General features: G+C 32.8%; 1 protein-coding gene across 1 annotated transcript in view; it reads right to left on the bottom strand.

Moving 5' to 3' along the window:
• The window catches only part of LOC145331162 (FMRFamide receptor-like), a 36,110-nt gene extending 14,037 nt beyond the window's left edge, over positions 1-22,073 (bottom strand). Inside the window, exons 1-6 of the mRNA XM_080175787.1 lie at positions 22,067-22,073; positions 20,967-21,034; positions 14,478-14,528; positions 13,909-13,963; positions 13,339-13,370; positions 10,384-10,448 (exon numbers count right to left, since the gene is read on the bottom strand). Coding sequence (XP_080031913.1) covers positions 10,384-10,448; positions 13,339-13,370; positions 13,909-13,963; positions 14,478-14,528; positions 20,967-21,034; positions 22,067-22,073 — 278 coding nt within the window. The remainder of the gene's footprint in view (positions 1-10,383; positions 10,449-13,338; positions 13,371-13,908; positions 13,964-14,477; positions 14,529-20,966; positions 21,035-22,066) is intronic.
• Positions 22,074-22,085: the final 12 nt, after the last annotated feature.

The following is a 22,085-nucleotide window of genomic DNA, read 5'->3' as shown; positions in this document are numbered from 1 at the left end:
TAATGGTAAGCCAAAAAGTCTTAATTGAATAGTTCAAACTAGTAATGCACAAACTTTTCAACCAAAAGTTTTGTATTTTTTGTTTTAATCATTGCATATAATCATGTCTTATCCCTTAAGATCCCCGAGTATATAAGAAAGTAGAAATTGTCCGGTCAATGACTGTTCAAAATACATGGTATAAAACAAAAGACTTTAAATAAAAAGTAAACTATTAAACTAGATTATCCAAAATGCAAATATGTAAAAGTGCTTCATGTTAACCTAAACTTTATAATAAAAAAGTTCATTTTTGTATCTTAAATGAAGCGTGTTAGAATGAGAGTGAAGATACATTTATAGTAGGTAATATGAAACAAAAAGATGATATTATCAATGTTTAATACAAATCTGCCGCCGTTTTCCCGACAGCTGCCAAGTAGAGCTGCAGCCGCCAAATTTCTTTTTTGGGATTTTCCATTTAATATTTGCATAAAGATAAACATTTTTTCTTAAAAAAATTGTTTTTTAAGCTTAAAAAATAGGACGTTTAAGTAAGTTTTTAAGTAAAAAGGACCTGAAAACAAAGGTTGTTAAATAAAGGGCAAAGGAAGCAAAAAGCGACTTTGAAAAACTTATAGTCGGAAATTCATTATCAATCACAGGATATGCATACATTTTTAAAGTCCTCTAGCTGTGTTAGGAGCTGAGATAAAAAGGTCCGGAAAGGGGCCCGATCGTTAAGGGTTAAAACGGCATAAAACCTGTCCTGGCCCAAAACCTAGTCTTCTTTTAAAATACTGACTACTAGTTTACATTTAGCGATTTCTTAAGCAAGTAGGTAAAATAAGTATTAATGTTGGAACACTAATTCTGTTTTGACATTTTTTTGACAAGTAATTGTCTAAAGTTTAGTTTTTATTGTTTGAAGGCACCTATCAGCACCAAGAATTGATAGTTAACAAGTTAACAAAGTTTTTGGGGTCAGGTTAATGGCATCGTAAAGCTATTTTCTTGTATTAGACTTATAGTTACCGTTTTATTTATAAAAAAAATTGGCGCAAAAAAAACAGTGTATCAATGGATATATAATAAACGTGGATATTATGACAAGGTAAAAATTGCCAATTGTCAATCAAGGTTGCTAGCATGAAACTCATTTTATAGTAAGCTCGTTCATCACGTAGCAGGAGAGGAGATAGGGTAAAGGGGTTGGATGAGGGGATTGTTTATTTAGCCAGTTACAAGTTTCTATATATCTTTTATTCTGTAACATAACACAAAACACTTTTCATGTTTGACGACTAATTTGCATATGCTTATCAATCGGCAGTTGATGAGCTTTTATCAGACTTCAGTATATCTAAACTTTTTTTTATACATCAGTGGACAGTTACAAACAACCAACCCTTTGATTGCACTATCTTTGTCTGGGAGTCTTAACTGAGTATGGTAAATAGTTCCGTCTGCTTAAAGTCAAAACATTCCCCCTACTCTTGCTTTTTATGTCGAGTATCTAACATAGCAGCAGTAGATGCAACATTTACCGTCACTAGTGATGACAGGTTTTAGCCAAGTTTCTTTACTAATGACAATTACAACAGGCTTTTCATATAATCAATAGATTTAGAAATATCAAAATATAAATTTCAGCGGTCGCAGCTGTACTTGGCAGCTGCCAGCCGCCGCAGTCGCAGGCATCGGATCTTTATGAAATTTAATATGTTATGTAAACACGTAAGAAAAGCTTAAATTTAAAATTTAAAGTCTCTAAGCTAAAAATTGCGGCCACAGGAGCCTTTTAAAAATTTCTGGAGACCTGGAACCTGAAATTGACTTAAACACCTGTATTTAATATTAGAAGGTACTTCTAGAGAATATTTTAGTATTTTGGTAAATGCTTTGTTTAACCCTTACAGATCGGGCCCCTATTCCCACCTTAATAGATCGGGGGGGGGGGGGGGGGGGGTCATATTGACCACCCCCTCTATCTCGGCTTCTGTTACAGATAAAGACGTAAAATTTGTTTCTGGTGGTTCATGTGTATTTTTAGAGAAAATTACTTTTTCTAGTCATAGCGATCAGGCCGCTCCTTAACCGCTTTTTAGTGGCCAGCCGCTAAATTTTAAAACAGCTGTAGAGCGGCCGATTTTGCAGCTAGGATGACCAAATTTTAGGAAGAACTTTTATTTTTCATATAAAAAAAAATACTTTTTCTGATCATCGCCAAAAAACGGCAAATAACGGAAACCGCCATTTTCGGCGGTTACGGCGGTAAAACGGCGGTTGGCGGCGCCAATTATTATTTTTATCTGTTAATTATTGCTCAAGGATTTACCAAAAAAATTATAGGTCTCTAGCTGTAATAGAAGCCACGATATTTATGATATATGTCTGTAGTAAAAGCCAGACAAAAATCGGTCATAAAGTCGGTCAGGGTGCGGTCAAACAGTCATAACACCACTTTTCTCATTCACCAAAAAATTATAGGTTTCTACCTTATATACAAAGTCATAATGTAGAAATTAAGATTTATTTAGAATTTTTTTTTAATTTTGGTGCTACCCAGCCAACTTTGACCGGACACCACGACCGACACAGACCAGATATCCTAATAAAATCAACTCTTGCCGACGTATAATTACTAAACTTAAAAAGTCATGAAGTCACAACTCTCTATCTTACCTACAAAAAAAATGACATTGAAAAAATAGAGGGGGGGGGGTCAATATGACCCCCTCCCCCGATCTGTAAGGGTTAAGTCAAAGAAATATTTTTGCTCTTTACCTGGATAACCCTGCCAGGTTTTCTGGCATCCTGTGCCCGCCAGGATGGAGAAATTCAAAAAATTCCAACTCTCAGTTATGTGTCATACCCATACTTAAAAAGACACGCAGTTTTGGCACTTTATCTTTCACACACAGAAAATGAGATAGAAAAAACCGGAGGTGGGGGGGGGGAGGGGGGGGCTTTCAATATTACTAGCTTGACGGTTAAGTGAATTGCAAAATAGATGTTCATTTATATTTCAACTCTCTTAATAATAAAATTATAATTTACCAATGGCGTTATTGATAGACATTCAGTTTTGTTTATTTCATCATGTATACAAAATGTTCTGTAATATGATGCCGAAGGCACCGGCTAAAAAAACTGCTTTTAATCTTATGATTGTACATTTTTATATTCGTAGAAAGCTAGATATAATACGATGCTAGACATAGTTTTTTCGTATGGATGAGAACCGGTTCCTATCCACCGGATTCGAATGAATACGAGAATAGTTATTTCTCGTATCGTATTATAAACGGCTTTCCGCGGATATAGAATGTACAATTATAAGATTAAAACTAGTTTTTTTAGCCCCGTGGCTATAATTATAATAATTATTATAAATATATTCGTAGAAAACTGGATATAATACGATGCTAGACATAGTTTTTTCGTATTGATGAGAACCGGTTCCTGTCCACCGGATTCGAATGAATACGAGAAAATGCATTATTTTTATTTTTCATTACTCCTTGAAAGTCTAGCTAGACAACTTTTTTCTAGTAACTTTATCTCAGAAGAAAGGAGGAAAAATGAAAGATTAGCAAAATATTTTACGTGACAACCGTGCAATATTTCATTTTCTAATCCACATATAAAAGTAACAGGCTGTCTATGTGTTCGTCTGTTTGTTTCGAACAAGGAATTATTCTATGTGTAGAACATACGCGGATATTATGACAGGTGAAAAATTGTCGTCAAATTAGGTTGCTATTTCGCTGTTGTTTATTGATCAAATCGGTCAATCAGTAGGAGGGGAGGGGTCGGTTTGAATGGAGTTGAAGGGGAAAATTTTCTTTATTGCTGCTGTGTTTAACTCAATATAAGATAACACGAAAATCTGGTGTAAGATCCATGTAATAATATATCCATTAATGTTGCATAACTTGTGTGTAACAAAACTTTGACTTAAAATTTCAAAACATCAAATTAGCGTCTAGAGACAAACAAGCATAAATATGTAATGTAGCACAGATATAATCTATAATACAAAGTAGAACGATGTCTGTCTGTTTGTTCGTTTGTTTGTCTGTTTGTTTGTCTGTCTGTTTGTTTGTTTGTAGCGAAGAATCTCGCTAACCGCTGAACCGTTCGGGTTCTCCTTTACAGGGTAGCTTCTTAGAGGTCCCAGGAAGGTTTATAACTATTTTTTTTGGGGGGGGGGGGGGGGGGTTGGGACACCCCCAACCCCCCTAAAAAATGAAAAATACCCCCCTCCCAAAATCTAAAATACGCAAATTTGGTTTGATCAAACCTCTTGGGGCCCAAGCCCCTAAGGGCAGGGGCGAAGCCGCTAGTAACTTTATATTAAAGTAACAAGTTGTTTATATGTTGGCCTGTGTCTAAAGATCTCGCTAACCGAAGAACCGATAAAGCTATGCTTTAGAGGGAAACATATTACAGGTCTGGGAAAGATTTAAAAAATCTATTTTAGGTTAGAAAAGTAACACAATCCAATAAAATTGTTAAAACTTTTCATATAACTAAAGTCACTCTAAGGTGGTTGATTAAACACCCCCACTCCTCTTTTTCTCTACAAGCATCTAAGAAAAAAACTTTAAAGTTTAGTTCATCAAAGTTTTGCATAATTAAAAAAAGATAACATTATTGCTTCATTTAACAGTTAAATAGTCCCATTTTCAAAACATTGTGTCATGATTAAATTAATCTCAAAATAGAAGTTCTTTATAGTGCCAATAAAAAATGGCGTCATACAATACAAAGACAATTTGTAGGCCAGTACACAGACTAAATTACCAATGGCAGGCCAGTATACGTTTTAATTGACCAAAGGTAGGTCAGTATAACCTCAATTTTATAAGCACTATAAAAAGGTTCCTCAGAATGGAATAGATTTGAACTGACAATTGTTGTGACAAGAGATTGAAAATACAAGTTTTAAAAATTTCTATCTTAATAGTTTAAAAAAGAAAAATTAAACTTGTAACTAATTATTTCTTGAGGTGTGGTGTACATTCCCCTAAAATAGTTATAATTCTTCCAAGGAGAAGCTAAATTGCAAAGTAGAACAATATCGGTACAGCGGTTAGCGAGATTTTCTGGTACAAATACACAGAGATCCTCATACTTTTATATAAGCATTTAGGTATAACTTATTTGACTTCTAAGAATACAAATTTCAGGAATATCCTTAAGGGGCGATTCATAGTATTTTTAAAATGGCTTTTTATAGGTTATTTTAGTTTAGGTTAGGTTATATTGGGTTAGGTGACTGCCCAACAGGGTTAAATCCCCCCGCAGGGGCTAGAAATAAGAGAAAAGGTACTGTGAAAAATACGAAGAATCGGCCCTTAAGGTGCGTTGCCACGAAAGGGACTATACCCCAAATTTGAAAAGTTATTTATAAAGAACCTAACTAAACAAATATAACATGATGTAATTTGAAGAAAAAGTTAGGTTAGGAACCTTTAATTAAACCTAAAATATACTCAGGAATATCGTAATAGAAAAATAGATATTTTCTAAATGGATACAGAATATGCGTGGACTTTATGACAGGGTAAAAATGTAGTCAATTTAGCTTGCTAACATGAAACTTATTAATTAGTTCGTTTATTCAGTAGGAGAGGGGAGGATGTGGTAAAGAGGGTAGATGTGGCGGATCGTTGTTTAAGCCCGCTACGATTTTCACTTTATTAATGAACTAAAAATCCATAGTTGTCAAATATTTGTTAGCTGTTAGGAAAGAAAGGAAGAACTGGTTGTAAATTATTTAATTTTGATTGACCTTTAAATGCCTGAGTTATACCATTTCATTATCCTGATAAAATTTCTTATTTGTTCTAACTAAGTTAGACAAACTCCATATCAGGGACAGGGGATAGAAAATTAACAAAAAAATCCTCCAAAGTTTTCAATTCTTATGTTAGCCATTCTTTGGAATAGAAATTGAACAAGAGTTGGTTACTTTAATGGTTCCAAAAACTGATAATCTGTTTGCAAAAAGGAGATATAACTATCATTTTGTTAATTTTCCTTGATCCTTGATAGGAACTTTATAAAGTTTACTAGCGGCTACGCCCCTAGAGGCCTCTAGTGGCACTTTAAATTTTTTTTTTATATTTAAATATGTCTATGTTGCGTTTGACATTTATGTTTCGTTGAACTCTCTTTGTTAAATCGATAAACGTAAATATTTTTGATTTTTTTTGTGATTTCTTTTGGGAGGGTAGTGGTACCCGTACCCTCCCCCAACATAGTTATAAACCTTCCCGGGACCTATGAGAATCTACCCTGTTAAGGAGAACCAGATCGGTTCAGCGGTTAGCGGGATCCTTCGGTACAAACAAACACACAGACACACAAACAGACATCCTGTTACTTTAGTATCAGGATTAGATCTTTTCATGAAAATACTCTATTTCGAATTTTAGTCTTCTGCTAACCTAAAAAGTTACTTTAGGAGCCTAGAAATACATGTACAAAATTTCAGCTTTCTATCTCTACTGGCGACCTAGCGCCAGGCATGTAAAATATCAACAGATAACGGTAGCACGGCGGTTTTAACAATATCTCAGCAATGTGCAGGTTTTAAGCTCTTCTGCATATTTCAATTTAAACACATAAGGGCAAAGATATATTATCCCAAAAATCTTTTGTCAAAGTCTACTCTACACCTAGCGCCAGTCAGTTTTCTAAAATCATGCATTTTATACCTGTGAAAATAGAAATCTCCAGCGCTAGGTGTAGAGTAGACTTTGACAAAAGATTTTTGGGATATTATATCTTTGGCCTTATGTGTTTAAATTGAAATATGCAGAACACCTAAATTCATCTTCCAAGCCATTCTCTAGGCATTTTAATTTTTTTTATGAAATAACGGGATTTCAAAACTGCCCTTTGAAAAGACCTAAAAAATATCTTTTTTTGTCACTTTTTTCACTGCTTATAGTTACAACTTATTAAGATATTATGCTCAGTTAAAATAAATCGGCGCCTCCAGCACCAAAACCGGCAAAAACTGGCAGTTAAACTTCTGTGCCCCTACTTGCCCCCCTCTTCGGTAAACAGTAGTTATCTCAAGAAGTAAAAGAGATATCAACACACAGAAAGAAAGTTTTTAAATAAAACTGAACTAAGTAACTATTACACATTTAATTTTGGGACTTTCCTTCTAGGGGCTTGTGGAGCAAAAGACCCACCAAAACACTAATAATATGAATTCTAAGCTTATTTTTACAGATATCAACCGGATTTTTTTTTGAAATCTTTTGTTCCAATAATTGAACTCAGTAACATTTACAGATTACACATTTAATTTTGGGACTTTCCTTCTAGGGGCTTGTGGAGCAAAAGACCCCCCAAAACACAAAAAATATGAGTTCTGAGCTTATTTTTAAAGATATCAACCTGATATTTTTAAAGAAAATTTTTTAAATAAAACTGAACTTAGTAATGATTACACATTTCATTTTGGGACTTTCCTTTGAGGGTCTTTTGGAGCAAGAGACCCCCCAAAACACAAAAAGTATGAGTTCTGAGCTGATATTTAAAGATATCAAACTGATTTTTTTAAAGAAAACTTTTTTAACATAACCAAATTCAGCAGGGGCGTCCAAGCTTTTTTTTTGGAGGGGGGTGTAAAATTTGCTTGGAGGGGGGGGGGGGTAAATCTGTTGGTAAACAAAATTTGCCCCCAGGGTAAAATTTTTTTATTTGGGGGGGGTAATTTAAATTTTATTAAATATTGATATTTTTTTGTTAGAGATTTTTTATTTTGGGGGGGTATTCAAAATTGTTTACCCCTCCTAAATGGTTGATATCTTTAAAAATAAGTCCAGAACTCATATTTTTAGTTTTTGGGGGTCTTTTTCCAAACAAGCCTCTAGAAGGAAAGTCCCAAAATTAAATCTGTAAATGTTACTGAGTTTGGTTATGTTAACAAAGTTTTCAAAAAAAAAATCAGGTTGATATCTTTAAAAATAAGCTCAGAACTCATATTTTTAGTTTTGGGGGTCTTTTGCCCAACTAGCCCCTAGAAGGAAAGTCCTAAAATGAAATCTGTAAACATTACTGAGTTTCATAGACGTCCAAGAGGGGGGGTAATGTGGGGATTACCCCCCCCCCATACGAATTTTGGGGTGCACCCCCCCAAAAAAAAATGCTTGGACGCCCCTGCTGAGTTCGGTTATGTTAAAAAAGTTTCCTATAAAAAAAATCAGATTGATATCTTTAAATATCAGCTCAGAACTCATACTTTTTGTGTTTTGGGGGGTCTTTTACTCCAAAAGCCCCTCAAAGGAAAGTCCCAAAATGAAATGTGTAATCATTACTGAGTTCAGTTTTATTTAAAAAATTTTCTTTAAAAAAATCAGGTTGATATCTTTAAAAATAGACTCAGAACTCATATTTTTGTGTTTTCGGGGGTCTTTTGCTCCACAAGCCCCTCAAAGGAAAGTCCCAAAATGAAATGTGCAATCATTACTGAGTTCAGTTTTATTTTAAAAATTTGGGGGTAAATTTTGGGAAGGCCAACAGGTTTCAGGGGGGGGGGGTAATTACCCCCCCCCCAAGCAAATTTTACCCCCCCCCCAACCAAAAAAAAAAAAAAGCTTGGACGCCCCTGCTGAGTTTGGTTATGTTAAAAAAGTTTTCTTTAAATATCAGCTCAGAACTCATATTTTTTGTGTTTTAGAGGGTCATTTGCTCCATAAGCCCCTCAAAAAAAAAAGTCCCAAAATGAAATGTGTAATCATTACTGAGTTCAGTTTTATTTAAAAAATTTTTTCTTTAAAAAAATCAGGTTGATATCTTTAAAAATAAGCTCAGAACTCATATTTTTTTGTGTTTTGGGGGGTCTTTTGCTCCACTAGCACCTGGAAGGAAAGTCCCAAAATGAAATCTGTATAGGTTGCTGAGTTTGGTTATGTAAAAAAAGTTTTCTCAAAAATAATTAGGTTGATATCTTTAAAAATAAGTCCAGAACTCACAATTTTAGTTTTTGGGGGTCTTTTGCCAAACAAGCCCCTAGAAGGAAAGTCCCCAAATGAAATCTGTAAATGTTACTGAGTTCAATTTTGGTAACAAAAGATTTCAAAAAAAAAATCAGGTTGATATCTTTGAAATAAGCTCAGAACTCATATTATTAGTGTTTTGGTGGGTCTTTTGCTCCACAAGCGCCTAGAAGGAAAGTCCCAAAATTAAATGTGTAATGGTTACTTAGTTCAGTTTTATTTAAAAAGCTTTCTTTCTGTGTGTTGATATCTCTTTTACTTCTTGAGATAACTACTGTTTACTGAAGAGGGGGGCAAGTAGGGGCACAGAAGTTTAACTGCCAGTTTTTGCTGGTTTTGGTGCTGGAGGCGCCGATTTTTTTTTAACTGGGCATAATATCTTAATAAGTTGTAACTATAAGCAGTGAAAAAAGTGACAAAAAAAGATATTTTTTAGGCCTTTTCAAAGGGCAGTTTTGAAATCCCGTTATTTCATAAAAAAAATTAAAATGCCTAGAGAATGGCTTGGAAGATGAATTTAGGTGTTCTGCATATTTCAATTTAAACACATAAGGCCAAAGATATAATATCCCAAAAATCTTTTGTCAAAGTCTACTCTACACCTAGCGCTGGCGATTTCTATTTTCACAGGTATAAAATGCATGATTTTAGAAAACTGACTGGCGCTAGGTGTAGAGTAGACTTTGACAAAAGATTTTTGGGATAATATATCTTTGCCCTTATGTGTTTAAATTGAAATATGCAGAAGAGCTTAAAACCTGCACATTGCTGAGATATTGTTAAAACCGCCGTGCTACCGTTATCTGTTGATATTTTACATGCCTGGCGCTAGGTCGCCAGTAGAGATAGAGAGCTGAAATTTTGTACATGTATTTCTAGGCTCCTAAAGTAACTTTTTAGGTTAGCAGAAGACTAAAATTCGAAAAAGAGTATTTTCATGAAAAGATCTAATCAGGATAAATAACATATATAGAAAATGGTTAAACATCATTTTCGCATACAGCTTTTTTTGTCAAAAGATCAATTTTTGTAAATCAATGATCTTTTTTTTTTTGAAGATATGTATATCTTTTTGGAAGACGGGACACTTTTTCAGAAATAATCGCAAATAGAGCAGTTTGGGCCGCATATTACACTAGTCCAAAAAGTTTTATAATAACGTTTTCTTGTTAGTTGGCTTAAATACTTTGGAACTAAAAATTTTGTTCATTAAGTTTAGTGTCCAAATGTTTTAAATACTAATTGAAATCTACAGAAGGGGTAATTTTGTCATTAATTATTAATTATCATCAATGGGGATTTCCACCAATTTATCAGCCAATGTCTTATACCTTTAGAACCCTGAGGTTGAGAATAGTTTGAAGAAAATATTTTCCTTATTTCTTGTTTGTGTAACAAGTTTCGAGTCTCGTCTCCACTACACATGCGGCTGATCTCTCTCATCTAGATAGATAGATAGATAGATAGATAGATAGATAGATAGATAGATAGATAGATAGATAGATAGATAGGTAGATAGATAGATAGTTAGATAGATAGATAGATCGATAGATAGATAGATAGATAGATAGATAGATAGATAGATAGATAGATAGATAGATAGATAGGTAGATAGATAGATAGATAGATAGATAGATAGATAGATAGATAGATAGATAGATAGATAGATAGATAGATATATAGATAGATAGGTAGATAGGTAGATAGATAGATAGATAATAGATAGATAAATCCTTTCTTTTCTTTATTTGGTATGTTGCTAGTTTATCAGAAGAAAGAACAGAACATATACATGTTACGTTTTTCCTCCTTCCAATCATTAATCACTATTGTGTAAGAAACAAAGTTTTTCTTAAAATATAATCAGAGGTCTGTCTGACTGTCAAAGTTTATGCTTTTTTATAAACTAGCGATTTTGCCCCTGCAACGGGAAATTTAATAAATTAAGTACTACTGGTGCTGCCGCTAGTAGTTTTATGTGAACTAACTTCCCCATAAGAAAAAAAAATTGTTGAAAAATAGGTGCTAAAAATTATACTAGTACCCAAAGTTTTATGATTATGCTCATTCACTGGCTGAAATATTTAGTTTTTTTTTCAAATCTTGATTGGTTGGTCCAAAATATTCAATATTGATGTCCAAACTTTCGGAGAAGGGTTAATTTTGTGTGCCATCATGGGGTAACCAATTTAGGTGTTACTATGCCTGGCACCTGACAAAGGGTGGGTTGTCTTTTGGATGTTATTTAATCCAATATCCTATAGTGGACATTATAGTAGTATTGTATCCCATTACAAGCTGACATCTATTAATGATCACTTGAAAACTAAGTAGAATCCAGCCCCAACGAGGCTATAATCATCATTGAGGAGAAAATTTATCCTCCATTGTCTTATCCCCTTAAGATCCCTGGCAGCTACTCTGATTTATTTTTCCTTGTTAAAAAAATATTGCTATTGAGAGTATATGCATACAAAACGCACATAAAACTCCAGAAGAATACTAAGTTAATTTTTTCTCCGTGGTAGGTAACAGTAAACCAAAAAAAAAAACTATAATGTAAAGTACAGCGACACCAAAGCTTTTTGTTTTGAGGGGTTTCAAATGTTTGAGGGGGTAATCTAAGGTAATTTTAAAATTTTTTGAGGAGGATGAATGCACGGTTTCAATTGTTGTCAGGGTGTAAACACCCTTTTGCCCCAAATCTTTAATCTCTATGCTCTATGCGATTGAGTTCTTCATTTCAGAAAAGATTAAAATCTTTGATAGGCTCATAGCTTTTTTTCAAAGATAATCTATAAACAACGGAACTATATCATTAGAACTTGATATTGGCCGAAAAGGTGGCTTGGGTCTGAGCTATTTATTTGAAGAGAACGGTCATCATTGTTTTTTAAAGGTAATTTTGATTAAGCTTATTCAATTTTAATAAAAGAATATTTTTTAAAGATTGTTTGTCCCTCCCCGTTTGTTTAAAAGAAACAAGGAAAAACTATATTATAGATAGGATGCGATATCATCACATATGTCTGTCTGTACCAAAGGATGTCGCTAACCGCTTTTGGTTCTCCTTTACAGTGTAGCTTCTCCAGGGTTCTTGAATGGTTTATAACTCTTTTGGGGAGGCTTTCACCACTCTCCAAAAAAAAACGACACCTCCACGAACAAAAAATTAAATTTTTTAAACTGAAATTAAAAGGTGGGGTCGACTTCCCAAACCACTTCTAAAAGCCTAGACGCAATATTATCAAGCCAACAAAATAAAATGTCAATTTTTATAAAAATAATTTTTTTTTATTCTAATCAAATTCAAGCACGAAGTTGTCTTCAATTTGGAAATAAGTTCTATAGCCCATATGGTTACAATTAAATCTATTTCTAATCACCAAGTCATCAACATCAAGGAAGATATTGATTTTTAAGTAGTGAAGGACGAACGTACATACCAATTCCATAAAGTTTCAGCGCTACTACAAAAGGAAATGCAATGTAATACTTTTTCATTTATTTGCCTATAATGAAATTTCTTCAACTTGAAAGGAATATTTTTTCGCTACATTTTGTTTCTTTTTTTGCAAAAACAGGGTGACAACATCAAAAAAGCGTATTTTATCAAATTAGACAGAAAAACGTATATTGCCAAACATTGAATGAGTGAACTTTTTGATACAAATGAAACAAAATATAATTTTATCAAGGCAAATAACATCCATAAAAGAAAAGCTCTATAATCAACCGGAAGAACAAACGAACAATAACACTTGTATAGTGTCAGAACTTGAAAACCAGATGAATAGGATAATTATATCCCACAAAATGTTGTTGTCAAAGAAAATAAAAAATCAGCATGCTTTAAATAGAAGTAGCGACTTTCTGGTAACGATTTTAAATGTAGATAAGACATTTTTTAGTTTTTTCCAAAATTATTTTAATATATTTCCAAATATTATTTATGTATTTTTGTTCATAATTTTATATTTGAAAATTCTTTTAACAAAATATGATTTAGTTATTTAAATACTGTCTTAAAATTATTAGTTTTATAACATACCAAATAATCATAACAAGGCTAATCAATTACATAAGCCAGCAGATCATCGAAAATCAAACATATTCTTCAATGCGGATATGTAGAAAATTTAGAAAGTTAAAATAAAAAAGAAAATACATCCAGGACCTTTAAAGACATAATCAAATCTGCGTAGACAGTGTGTAGGCTTTGCACCAGAATTTTAAGAGAATAATAATATTTTATGATTGTTCAAACAGACATAATAGCAAATTCTTATTATAGAGTAGATGCATTGATATATGATATTAATAAACATATTACCTTTCTATAAACTGCAAAATTGAGGATCACTAATATAACAAATATTTAATTTTTTTTATCAAATATATAAATTTGTTTAGATAAAACCAGATAGTTATAAAAAATCTAAAATATGTAGGAGTGGATGTCTGACCACTTGACCAATGTGGCTATTCTTTACAGTTAAGCATTTCAGGCCCTGTAAAGGTTTTTCTTGTATTCATTCGAATCCGGTGGATAAGAACCGGTTCTCATCCATACAAAAAAACTATGTCTAACATCGTATTATATCCAGCTTTCTATGAATATAAAAATGTACAATCATAAGATTAAACCAGTTTTTTTTAGCCCGTGCCTTCGGCACCTGCTTATAATACGATGCGAGAAATAACTTTTAACTATTTTGGGATTGCTACTTCAATCAAAAATTTACTGTTCCTCCCATCAAAAATTATTTTAAAAACTAAAATTCTAAGAGCAATCCCCCTCCCCTATCCTCCTTCTTTCTCTCTATCTTTCACTTCAATTTGTCTTTTTTAGGCTTCTAGGGCTGAAGCTACTAGTTATTTTTTTTTAATATTTGTATTCCTAGAGATACAAGAGGAAAAATGCAGTGGATTCCCATATTCAGGTAAACTAAGTACACCTAAAACAAATTTAAATTTGGACAAAAATTTAAACAAATGTAAATTTATAAAACAATTTTTCTTCACCCTGTATTTTTATACAATATGTTTTATTCTTTCTTTTCTTTGATTTATTTTTGGTGACGTTTTCTTTAGCTCAAATTTTGAATGCAGCAAATGTAATATTGATTTTACAGACAATTTTCCGCCATTATTAAAATAAAAATCATGAAATCAATAACCAGTTTTTATCCCGTTTTTTTGCCTCTTAGGACACAAAACTGGTTTTAATCTTTTTTTTCATTTTAATATCACCGGACACCTGTCTTTAATACGATGCAATAGATAACTTCTCTTTAAATAAAACTTGCTGCTCTTTATGGAAAATGAAAGCGTTGGCTGAACTTTTTCAAGGTTTTTTTTTATATTTAGAACTTAATTATTTCAATGGTTAACGAAATATTAACGTACAAACTTAAGCACTTTATTACTTTACACAAAAGAAATGAATTGTTCTATTAAGCTGAAACTTACCTTGATGTAAATTGGATCAATTCTTAATTTTGTCGGCACTATTTGCGCTGTCTAAAATAAAAATATATATTAAATAAAAAATCTATATAAATTCTTGAATAAAATATGAAGGGAGTAGACAATAGACACCGAAATATTACTGGTCCCCAAAGTTTTATAAACACAATCTCATTCTCCCATTTATTTGCTTAAAACTTTTTACTAAATTTTAACTAAGTGTCAAAACTTTGCTATCAATAAATAAGTCTTTGGGTTATTTGTAGGGTTGGGCCAGATACTTTTTTGGCCGGATACCGGATATCCGGATAGTTTAAATATTCGGTATCCGGCCGGATATCTGGCCAACGCTCGATATCCGGCAAATTACCGGATATCCGGCAGTAAAAATCAGCCGGATATCTGTTATTTTGATAGTTTGGTCAGATATCCGGCAGGATATCCGGCCAAACCGGATATCCAGCCCAACCCTAGTTATTTTTTTGTAATCTATAATACAAAGTAGAACGATGTTTGTTTATCTGTTTGTTTGTCTGTCTGTTTGTTTGTCTGTCTGTTTGTAGCGAAGGATCTCGCTTACCGCTGAACCGATCGGGTTCCCCTTTACAGGGTAGCTTCTCACAGGTTCTGGGAAGGTTTGTAACTATTTTCTTGTGGGGGTGGGACACCCCTACCCCCCCCCCCCCCCAAAAAAAAAAATGAAAAAACATCCCATCTATAATACAAAATAGAACGATGTCTGTCTGTCTGTTTGTTTGTCTGTTGTTTGTAGCGAAGGATCTCGCTAACCGCTGAACCGATCGGGTTCTCCTTTACAGGGTAGCTTCTCAAAGGTCCTGGGAAGGTTTATAACAAAAAAGAAAAAATACTACCCCCCCAAAAAATATATTTTTTTAAAACTAAAATTAAAATAGTGGGGTCCACTACCCCCCCCCCCTCAAAAAAATCCCCCCCAACCCCCACAGAATTTTTTTTTAAAATTTTTTCTTTTAAATCTAAAATACGAAAAATTTTTTGATCAAACCTTTTGGGGCAAAGCCCCTAGAGTCTAGGGGCGAAGCCGCTAGTAGCTATATAAAACAAACAATAGTGAATAAACAAAAAGTCTTATATGTCCTAAATTTTATTTAGAATAAAACTTTGTTTAAAAGAAACATTGTAATTATCATTCAAAAGGCGGTTTTTAGATTTTAAAATTGTAAATGTCACAGTCATATTTCAAAGGGAAGCTTTTTGCTTTTATGTTTATGTGTCCATTAGTATTTTTACAATTAAATAATTTTGACCGCAAATTTTGGCTTGTTGGGTCGAAGGTCTTATCGGTTCCAGGACAAACGCATGAGTCCCAAACGTCGGAGTGGACAAACGCAGGAGTGTTAAAATATTAATTTTATTAAGTATTTCTGTACAGATAAGGTTAGGTTAAGATATGAATAAACAAATAAGCCCCCCGCAGTAGTTAGGCATTTAAAAAACCTATAAGATGGTCTAAAATAGGTTAGGTTAGGTTAAGTGTCTACTCCGACGTTTGGGACTCCTGCGTTTGTCGTAGGACCGTCTTATTTCAATATTTGTTTTTTTTTATTTCTCGTATTCATTCGAATCCGGTAGATAGGAACCGGTTCTCATTCATACGAAAAACTATGTCTAGCATCGTATTATATCCAGCTTTCTACGAATATAAAAATGTACAATTATAGGATTAAAACCAGTTTTTTTTTATAATTCTTATAATATAATCTTATAATTGTACATTCTATATCCGTGGAAAGCTGTTTATAATACAATGCGAGAAATAACTATTATTAAACGATATTTTGAATGATACAATCATGTTTTTATAATGGGGATTCCAAGAATAATTATGCATAATGTTAACGGCGTAGTATTCTCAAAATGTAAAAACATAAATCTATCATCATTATAACTTAAAGAATTCTAACAACCCTCATGGTTCGAAGATAGGATAATTTCAATTCATTTAAAAAAAAAATAATTTAGTGCTTATTTGCTCTTGTACTTTTAAAACTTGCGTACATCCTCGGTGTACTGGGTCTATGTAACCTTTAAGCAGTGTTGCGGAGCCGGAGCCGGGAGCCGTTGAGCCGCCATATTTTGCTGGAGCCGGAGCCGTAATTTTCGTTTAAAAACGGCTCCGGCTCCGGACTAGATAAATAAAGAGATTTTTTATAAATTATAATTTGGTAACTCTGTTTTGTCATGTGCAAATGCCCCTAATAAGTTTTTCAAGTCCATTTTTATCAAAAATTGAACTTTTAAACTTTCAAAAGTCAAAAATTGACATGGGAAAAAAACTATGTCGAGTTTTTTCTTGATTTTAGGTTGGAGCCAGAGCCGCACCAAAATCAAACGACTCCGCAACGCTGCCATTAAGTCTCTAGTGTTATGCATAGGACTAAAAAACTTTAGAAACGACATAAACTTTAAAACAATGGGTTACCAAGTACAACTGTCTGACTCTCATGTTTAATTTAAAACCACAGTCCAATTCTTAAATATTTTGCACGAAAAAAAGATATATTTGAGTCTTTTAATCTAATAATTTTTATGTTAACAAGGATGACAACATCCAAAAGCGAAGCTCTGAAATTAAACATTAGGGCAAACGAAAATGAACACTTGATTAATAAGCAGAATATTAATCTAAAGGTATAAACAAAATTGTATATAAACTTGTTACAAAATTGCGTAAATACAAAAAAAAAATTTCGGATTTGATTATAGAGATGCTTCGCGTAAAATGTTGTACCTTGTTGTCCCAGAAATAATTTTTAAAAAAAAGTTGAATTAGCATGTTTAAATGAACGTACGGACTTTTTGAATCATACCAAACTGATACAGGAATCATCATCAAATCTTAAATTTTCTAAAACAACTGTGACGAACGGGCGGTGATAAAAACTATTCTTTATAAGTCATATAAATCATAATTTCTAAAAATCCTTCAATTCTAAAAGAAACTATTTTCCATAGTTTAAGGATTGGACCCCTGTTACACCCGCATATGAAACATATGACAAAACAAAATGTATTTTCAGACTTTAGATAAGGTTTTCCATATTTCATTTCTTATCACGGATAAATGTGTAGGACAATGGACAATAGATTTATCTTTCATTTTGATTTTATTGTATGGGATGGGGGAGGGATTGCAATTACATACCTCATACGTGCGAGGCTGCTGTTCTTCAACGTTGGGTCCAACTACCAAGGATAACTAAGGAGAGTCAAATCTTTTTTAAGCCAAACACCCGGGTTAAGTAACACCATAAAGACAACCATATCTTTGATTGCACATCCTTTGTCTGGAATTCTTAACTCTGCATGGTAATGAGTTGTTTGCAACTGTTTTGGTTTTGAGCCGATTTTATTCGAGCTTCAAACTTTTCACGTTCCCGACGACGAGCAGATACGCTAAGTGATGAGTCACGGTCGCGGTCTATATTACTATAACACCCATTTTTCTCGACATCCCCCGCCTCCTGGTTTGTAAAATACATTTCCTCTTGAAATCTACTTTTCTTTATGTAATTTCAATCATATTACATATTACCACTCTAAAAAATACTTTTATACAAATTACAAATACTGGGTTTTATAGGACAAAAAAATCCAAAATTTATGATGAATAATACAAAAAATTTATTAAGCTAATTTATAGAAAAGTTTTGGCATTCAAACCTAAAAAAAATTGTAATCTAAAGAATTATAGGGGTCATAAGTCTCTTTGCCCATTGCTATCTCAATTTTACAGACAAAATATATCTAAATTGAAATAATGATTTTTTTTCAGTACATGTTCTTTCAATGGATTTAGAATATCTGGATATTGTGAGGGATTCTCGCTTACTGATGAACTCCAATTTAGTTTCCGAAAGTGTACCTAGCGTCCGCGTCCTATCTCGAAATTTGCTATTAGCTAAAAAGCTTCAAACTTCCAAAAAAAATTAAAATTTTAAACATTAAAATTTTGAATGTATAAAGTATGAATCGCTTTGTTTTCACAAATTTCCGGAGTAGCTGAAAAAAGGGTCTGCAATAATTGAGTTATCTGCTGTACACTTTAGGAAACTAGGGCTAGAATAGGAAATCCATTTGGAGCTGATCCGCTTACTATGATTAACCCTTAACGGTCAAGGGAAAGGGCGTTGAACACCCACCCCCCTCCGGTTTTTTCTATCTCATTTTCTGTGTGTGAAAGATAAAGAGCCCAAACTGCTTGACTTTTAAAGTATGGGTATGACGCATAACTGAGAGTTGGAATTTTTTGAATATCTCCATTCTGGCGGGCACAGAATGCCAGCAAACCTGGCAGGGTCATCCAGGTAAAGAGCAAAAATATTTTTTTGACTTAAACAAAGCATCTTATCTTACCAAAATACTAAAATATCCTCCAGTAGTACATCCTCATATTAAATACAGGTGTTCAAGTCAATTTCAGGTTCCAGGTATGATCCTGCAGGTCCTGATCCTCCAGGTCTCCAGAAATCTTTAAAAGGCTCCTGTGGTCGCAATTTTTGACTTAGATACTTCAAATTTTAAACTTAAGCTTTTCTTACATGTCTACATAACGTATTAAAATTCCATAAAGATCTGCCGCCGTTTTTCCGCTGACCGACGACTACGGCGGCTGGCAGCTGCCAAGTACAGCTGCGACCGCTGAAATTTATATTTTGTGAAATTTCTAATATAAAATTTACTTAAAGATAAACATTTTCTGCAAAAAAAATTTCTTCTAGCTTCAAAAATAATAAAATTATAGCCGTTTGAAATCTTTAGGTAAAAAAGGACCTAAAAACAAAGGTTGTTAAATAAAAGGGTGAAGGAAGCGAAAATTGACTTTGATTTACTTAAGGTTGGAAATTCATTATCAAACAGGGGACTTGCATAAAAAAATTTAGCCCTCTAGCTCTAGTAGGAACTGATTAAGGTGCGGCCAGGGGCCCGACTATTAAGGGTTTAATTTTTTTCTAGCCAGCTAATATAACAATACCCCCACCTTATGACTTTACCCAATCCCCTCCCTGACCATGGAGGAACGTATTGACCAATATCTTAGGACCATATTATTAACCTAAAGAAGGTGTATCAACTTTTTCACTTTTTAATTAAGATAGCTAGCCGGTTCTTTTAGTAAGTAGTAGATGTAAAATTTTTCATAGAATTCAGATATGCAATCGTTTTTTTGTAGACCTCTTATTTTTTAAGTAATTTAAGTTTTAAAAAAAAAATTAAGTCGATTTTAAGGTACTAAAACGCAACAAAAAAAAAGGAAAAAAATGGCCATTATGAACAAAAATAGTAAGATCTTTAATTTGAAACCTTACTTTTTGAATTTTGTCAGGTAATTATTGAAAAAATTGATTTTTTTAAACCCACGAGAATAAAATCTTTGAACTTAACTTTATCATTTCACAGGTAAAAAAATATGGGTTCATATATACCTTTAGAATCAGAAAAATATTACGAATCCATTGTAAGCAAAATTGAAAAAAAGTAAAAAAATACAAAATGAAAAAATGGCCTATTGTATTTTGTTGTACAGGCAACACTTTTGTCATCCCCTAGTTACCCCCTCTTTATCCCCTTCCCATTTCTATTCTCAATTCAAAAAATAAGGTGGTTGCCTGTATAATATAATATAATATTTTCATATAATTCCTTTTATTGTAGTTTATAAACTATATTGTAAACTTTTTATTTCAATTTTGCTTAGAATGGATTTGTAATATTTTTCTCATTCTAACAATATATAATGCCTATTTCTTATGCCTTGGTAATGATAAAATTTAGTTCAAATTTTTTATTCCCATGGGTTTAAAAAAATCGTTTTTTTTTCAATAATTACTTGACAGAATTGAAAAAGTAAGGTGTCAAATTAAAGATCTTACTATTTTTGTTCATAATGGTCATTTTCTTTCTTTTTTTTGTTGCATTTTAGTACCTTAAAATCGACTTAATTTTAAAAAAAAAAACTTAAATTACTTAAAAAATAAGAGGTCTACAAAAAAAACGATTGCATATCTGAATTCTATGAAAAATTTTACATCTACTACTTACTAAAAGAACCGGCTAGCTATCTTAATTAAAAAGTGAAAAAGTTGATACACCTTCTTTACGACAAAAATTCCCCTGTCACAATATCCACGTATTCTAAATACATATTTCTATCTTATCTTGTTTTATAACCTAATGGTACACAGAACTTTTATAAATATAATTTTTCAATAAAGCAAAGGTACAAAAATTGTGAAAACTCTTTTTCTTTCGAAAATGAGATTATTGTCAACATAAGATTATCAAAATGTTTTCTAAAATTAAAAATGGGGAGAGGTCGACTCCAATCCCCACACCATAAGTGGCGCTTAGATGCTTCTAGGGAAGTAATCGCTAGTATTTGATAAAAAATATGAACACAAAATAAATCACGAAACCTTAAAATAAGAAAAAAATTGCCTAGATTATCCTTACCTTATTTATTTTGCCAGTGATGTATGTTTCTGTTGAGGTTTGCGTCGTTCCTGGCACATATGAAGCTTCTAGTCAAAATACTCAGTTAAATAAACTTTTTGAAAGAATTTTACAGCTGCCAATCATAGGACGGCTGAGTTTGAAGATGGCTAATTTGAAATTTGATGACTGTTGCATTTAGCTGTATTCGTAATTTACCTTGGCTGAAAGTGACACTTAATGATTAGCTTTAAAAGTTTGCCAGCTGACGGAATAAGCTGGGCGGCTGATGGTGACTGTGAATGCAGCTGAGGCTACCTTGACCAGGAATACGTGGATTTTTTTGGTATTGGAAATTTGTTTCATAAACTCAAAAACTTGAATTACAAAATGTTATAAACAAAATAAAATATTTGAAAAAAGGTTCTTTGAAGGTATATACTTTTTTTAGATTTGAAAAAAATATTAAATACCAGATCAAACATTTAAGGTTTTTCAATGGTGAACCTACTCTAAATTCTTTTAAATTTTAACCTACATTTAATGGGGGAACAAAAAGGGTGTTGAAGGCCCTTCATATTGATATAATCCAAGAAAATATAAGGATGATAACATTTATAAGGAACAAAAAACAAACTTATATGAACAAACGGACAAAGAAAGTTTTAAAGCAGATGTTCAATGAAAATAAAGAAAGAGAAAGATAAAGCAAAGAATTAAAAATCACGAAACCTTCACAAATAAACACAATTTGTATCATTACCGGCAAAAAAACTGTCCTAGTGAGTAAAATAAAAAGCGCCAGTTCATCTTAAATTACATTTTACACAAATCGTTACGGACAAAGTGATTTGTAGAAATGATTCGCCCACTGAAATAAAAATCTAATGTAGCAAAGCTACTCAATTATTAGCATTTGTTTGTTATCAGTTAATTCAAATTAGTGAATCTTCCTTTTTTTGTTGGCATTTTTTTAAAACTAAACTATCTTTAACTAACCAACCAACTCTTTGATTGCACGACCTTAATCTGAGAAGTCCTAACTGTGTGCATAGTGATAAGTTGCGCCTGTTGTACGATAAGTTATTCCCCCCTACTATATCTATATCTATGTCGCGCACCTGACATTGTAACAGTAGG

The sequence above is a fragment of the Acartia tonsa genome, chromosome 11 (genome assembly GCF_053477335.1).
Source record: "Acartia tonsa isolate MP-2025a chromosome 11, ASM5347733v1, whole genome shotgun sequence".
In the NCBI taxonomy this organism is placed as follows: domain Eukaryota; kingdom Metazoa; phylum Arthropoda; class Copepoda; order Calanoida; family Acartiidae; genus Acartia; species Acartia tonsa.
Note: the sequence above shows the minus strand (reverse complement) of the source record. Positions and strands in the feature narration are given on the sequence as shown.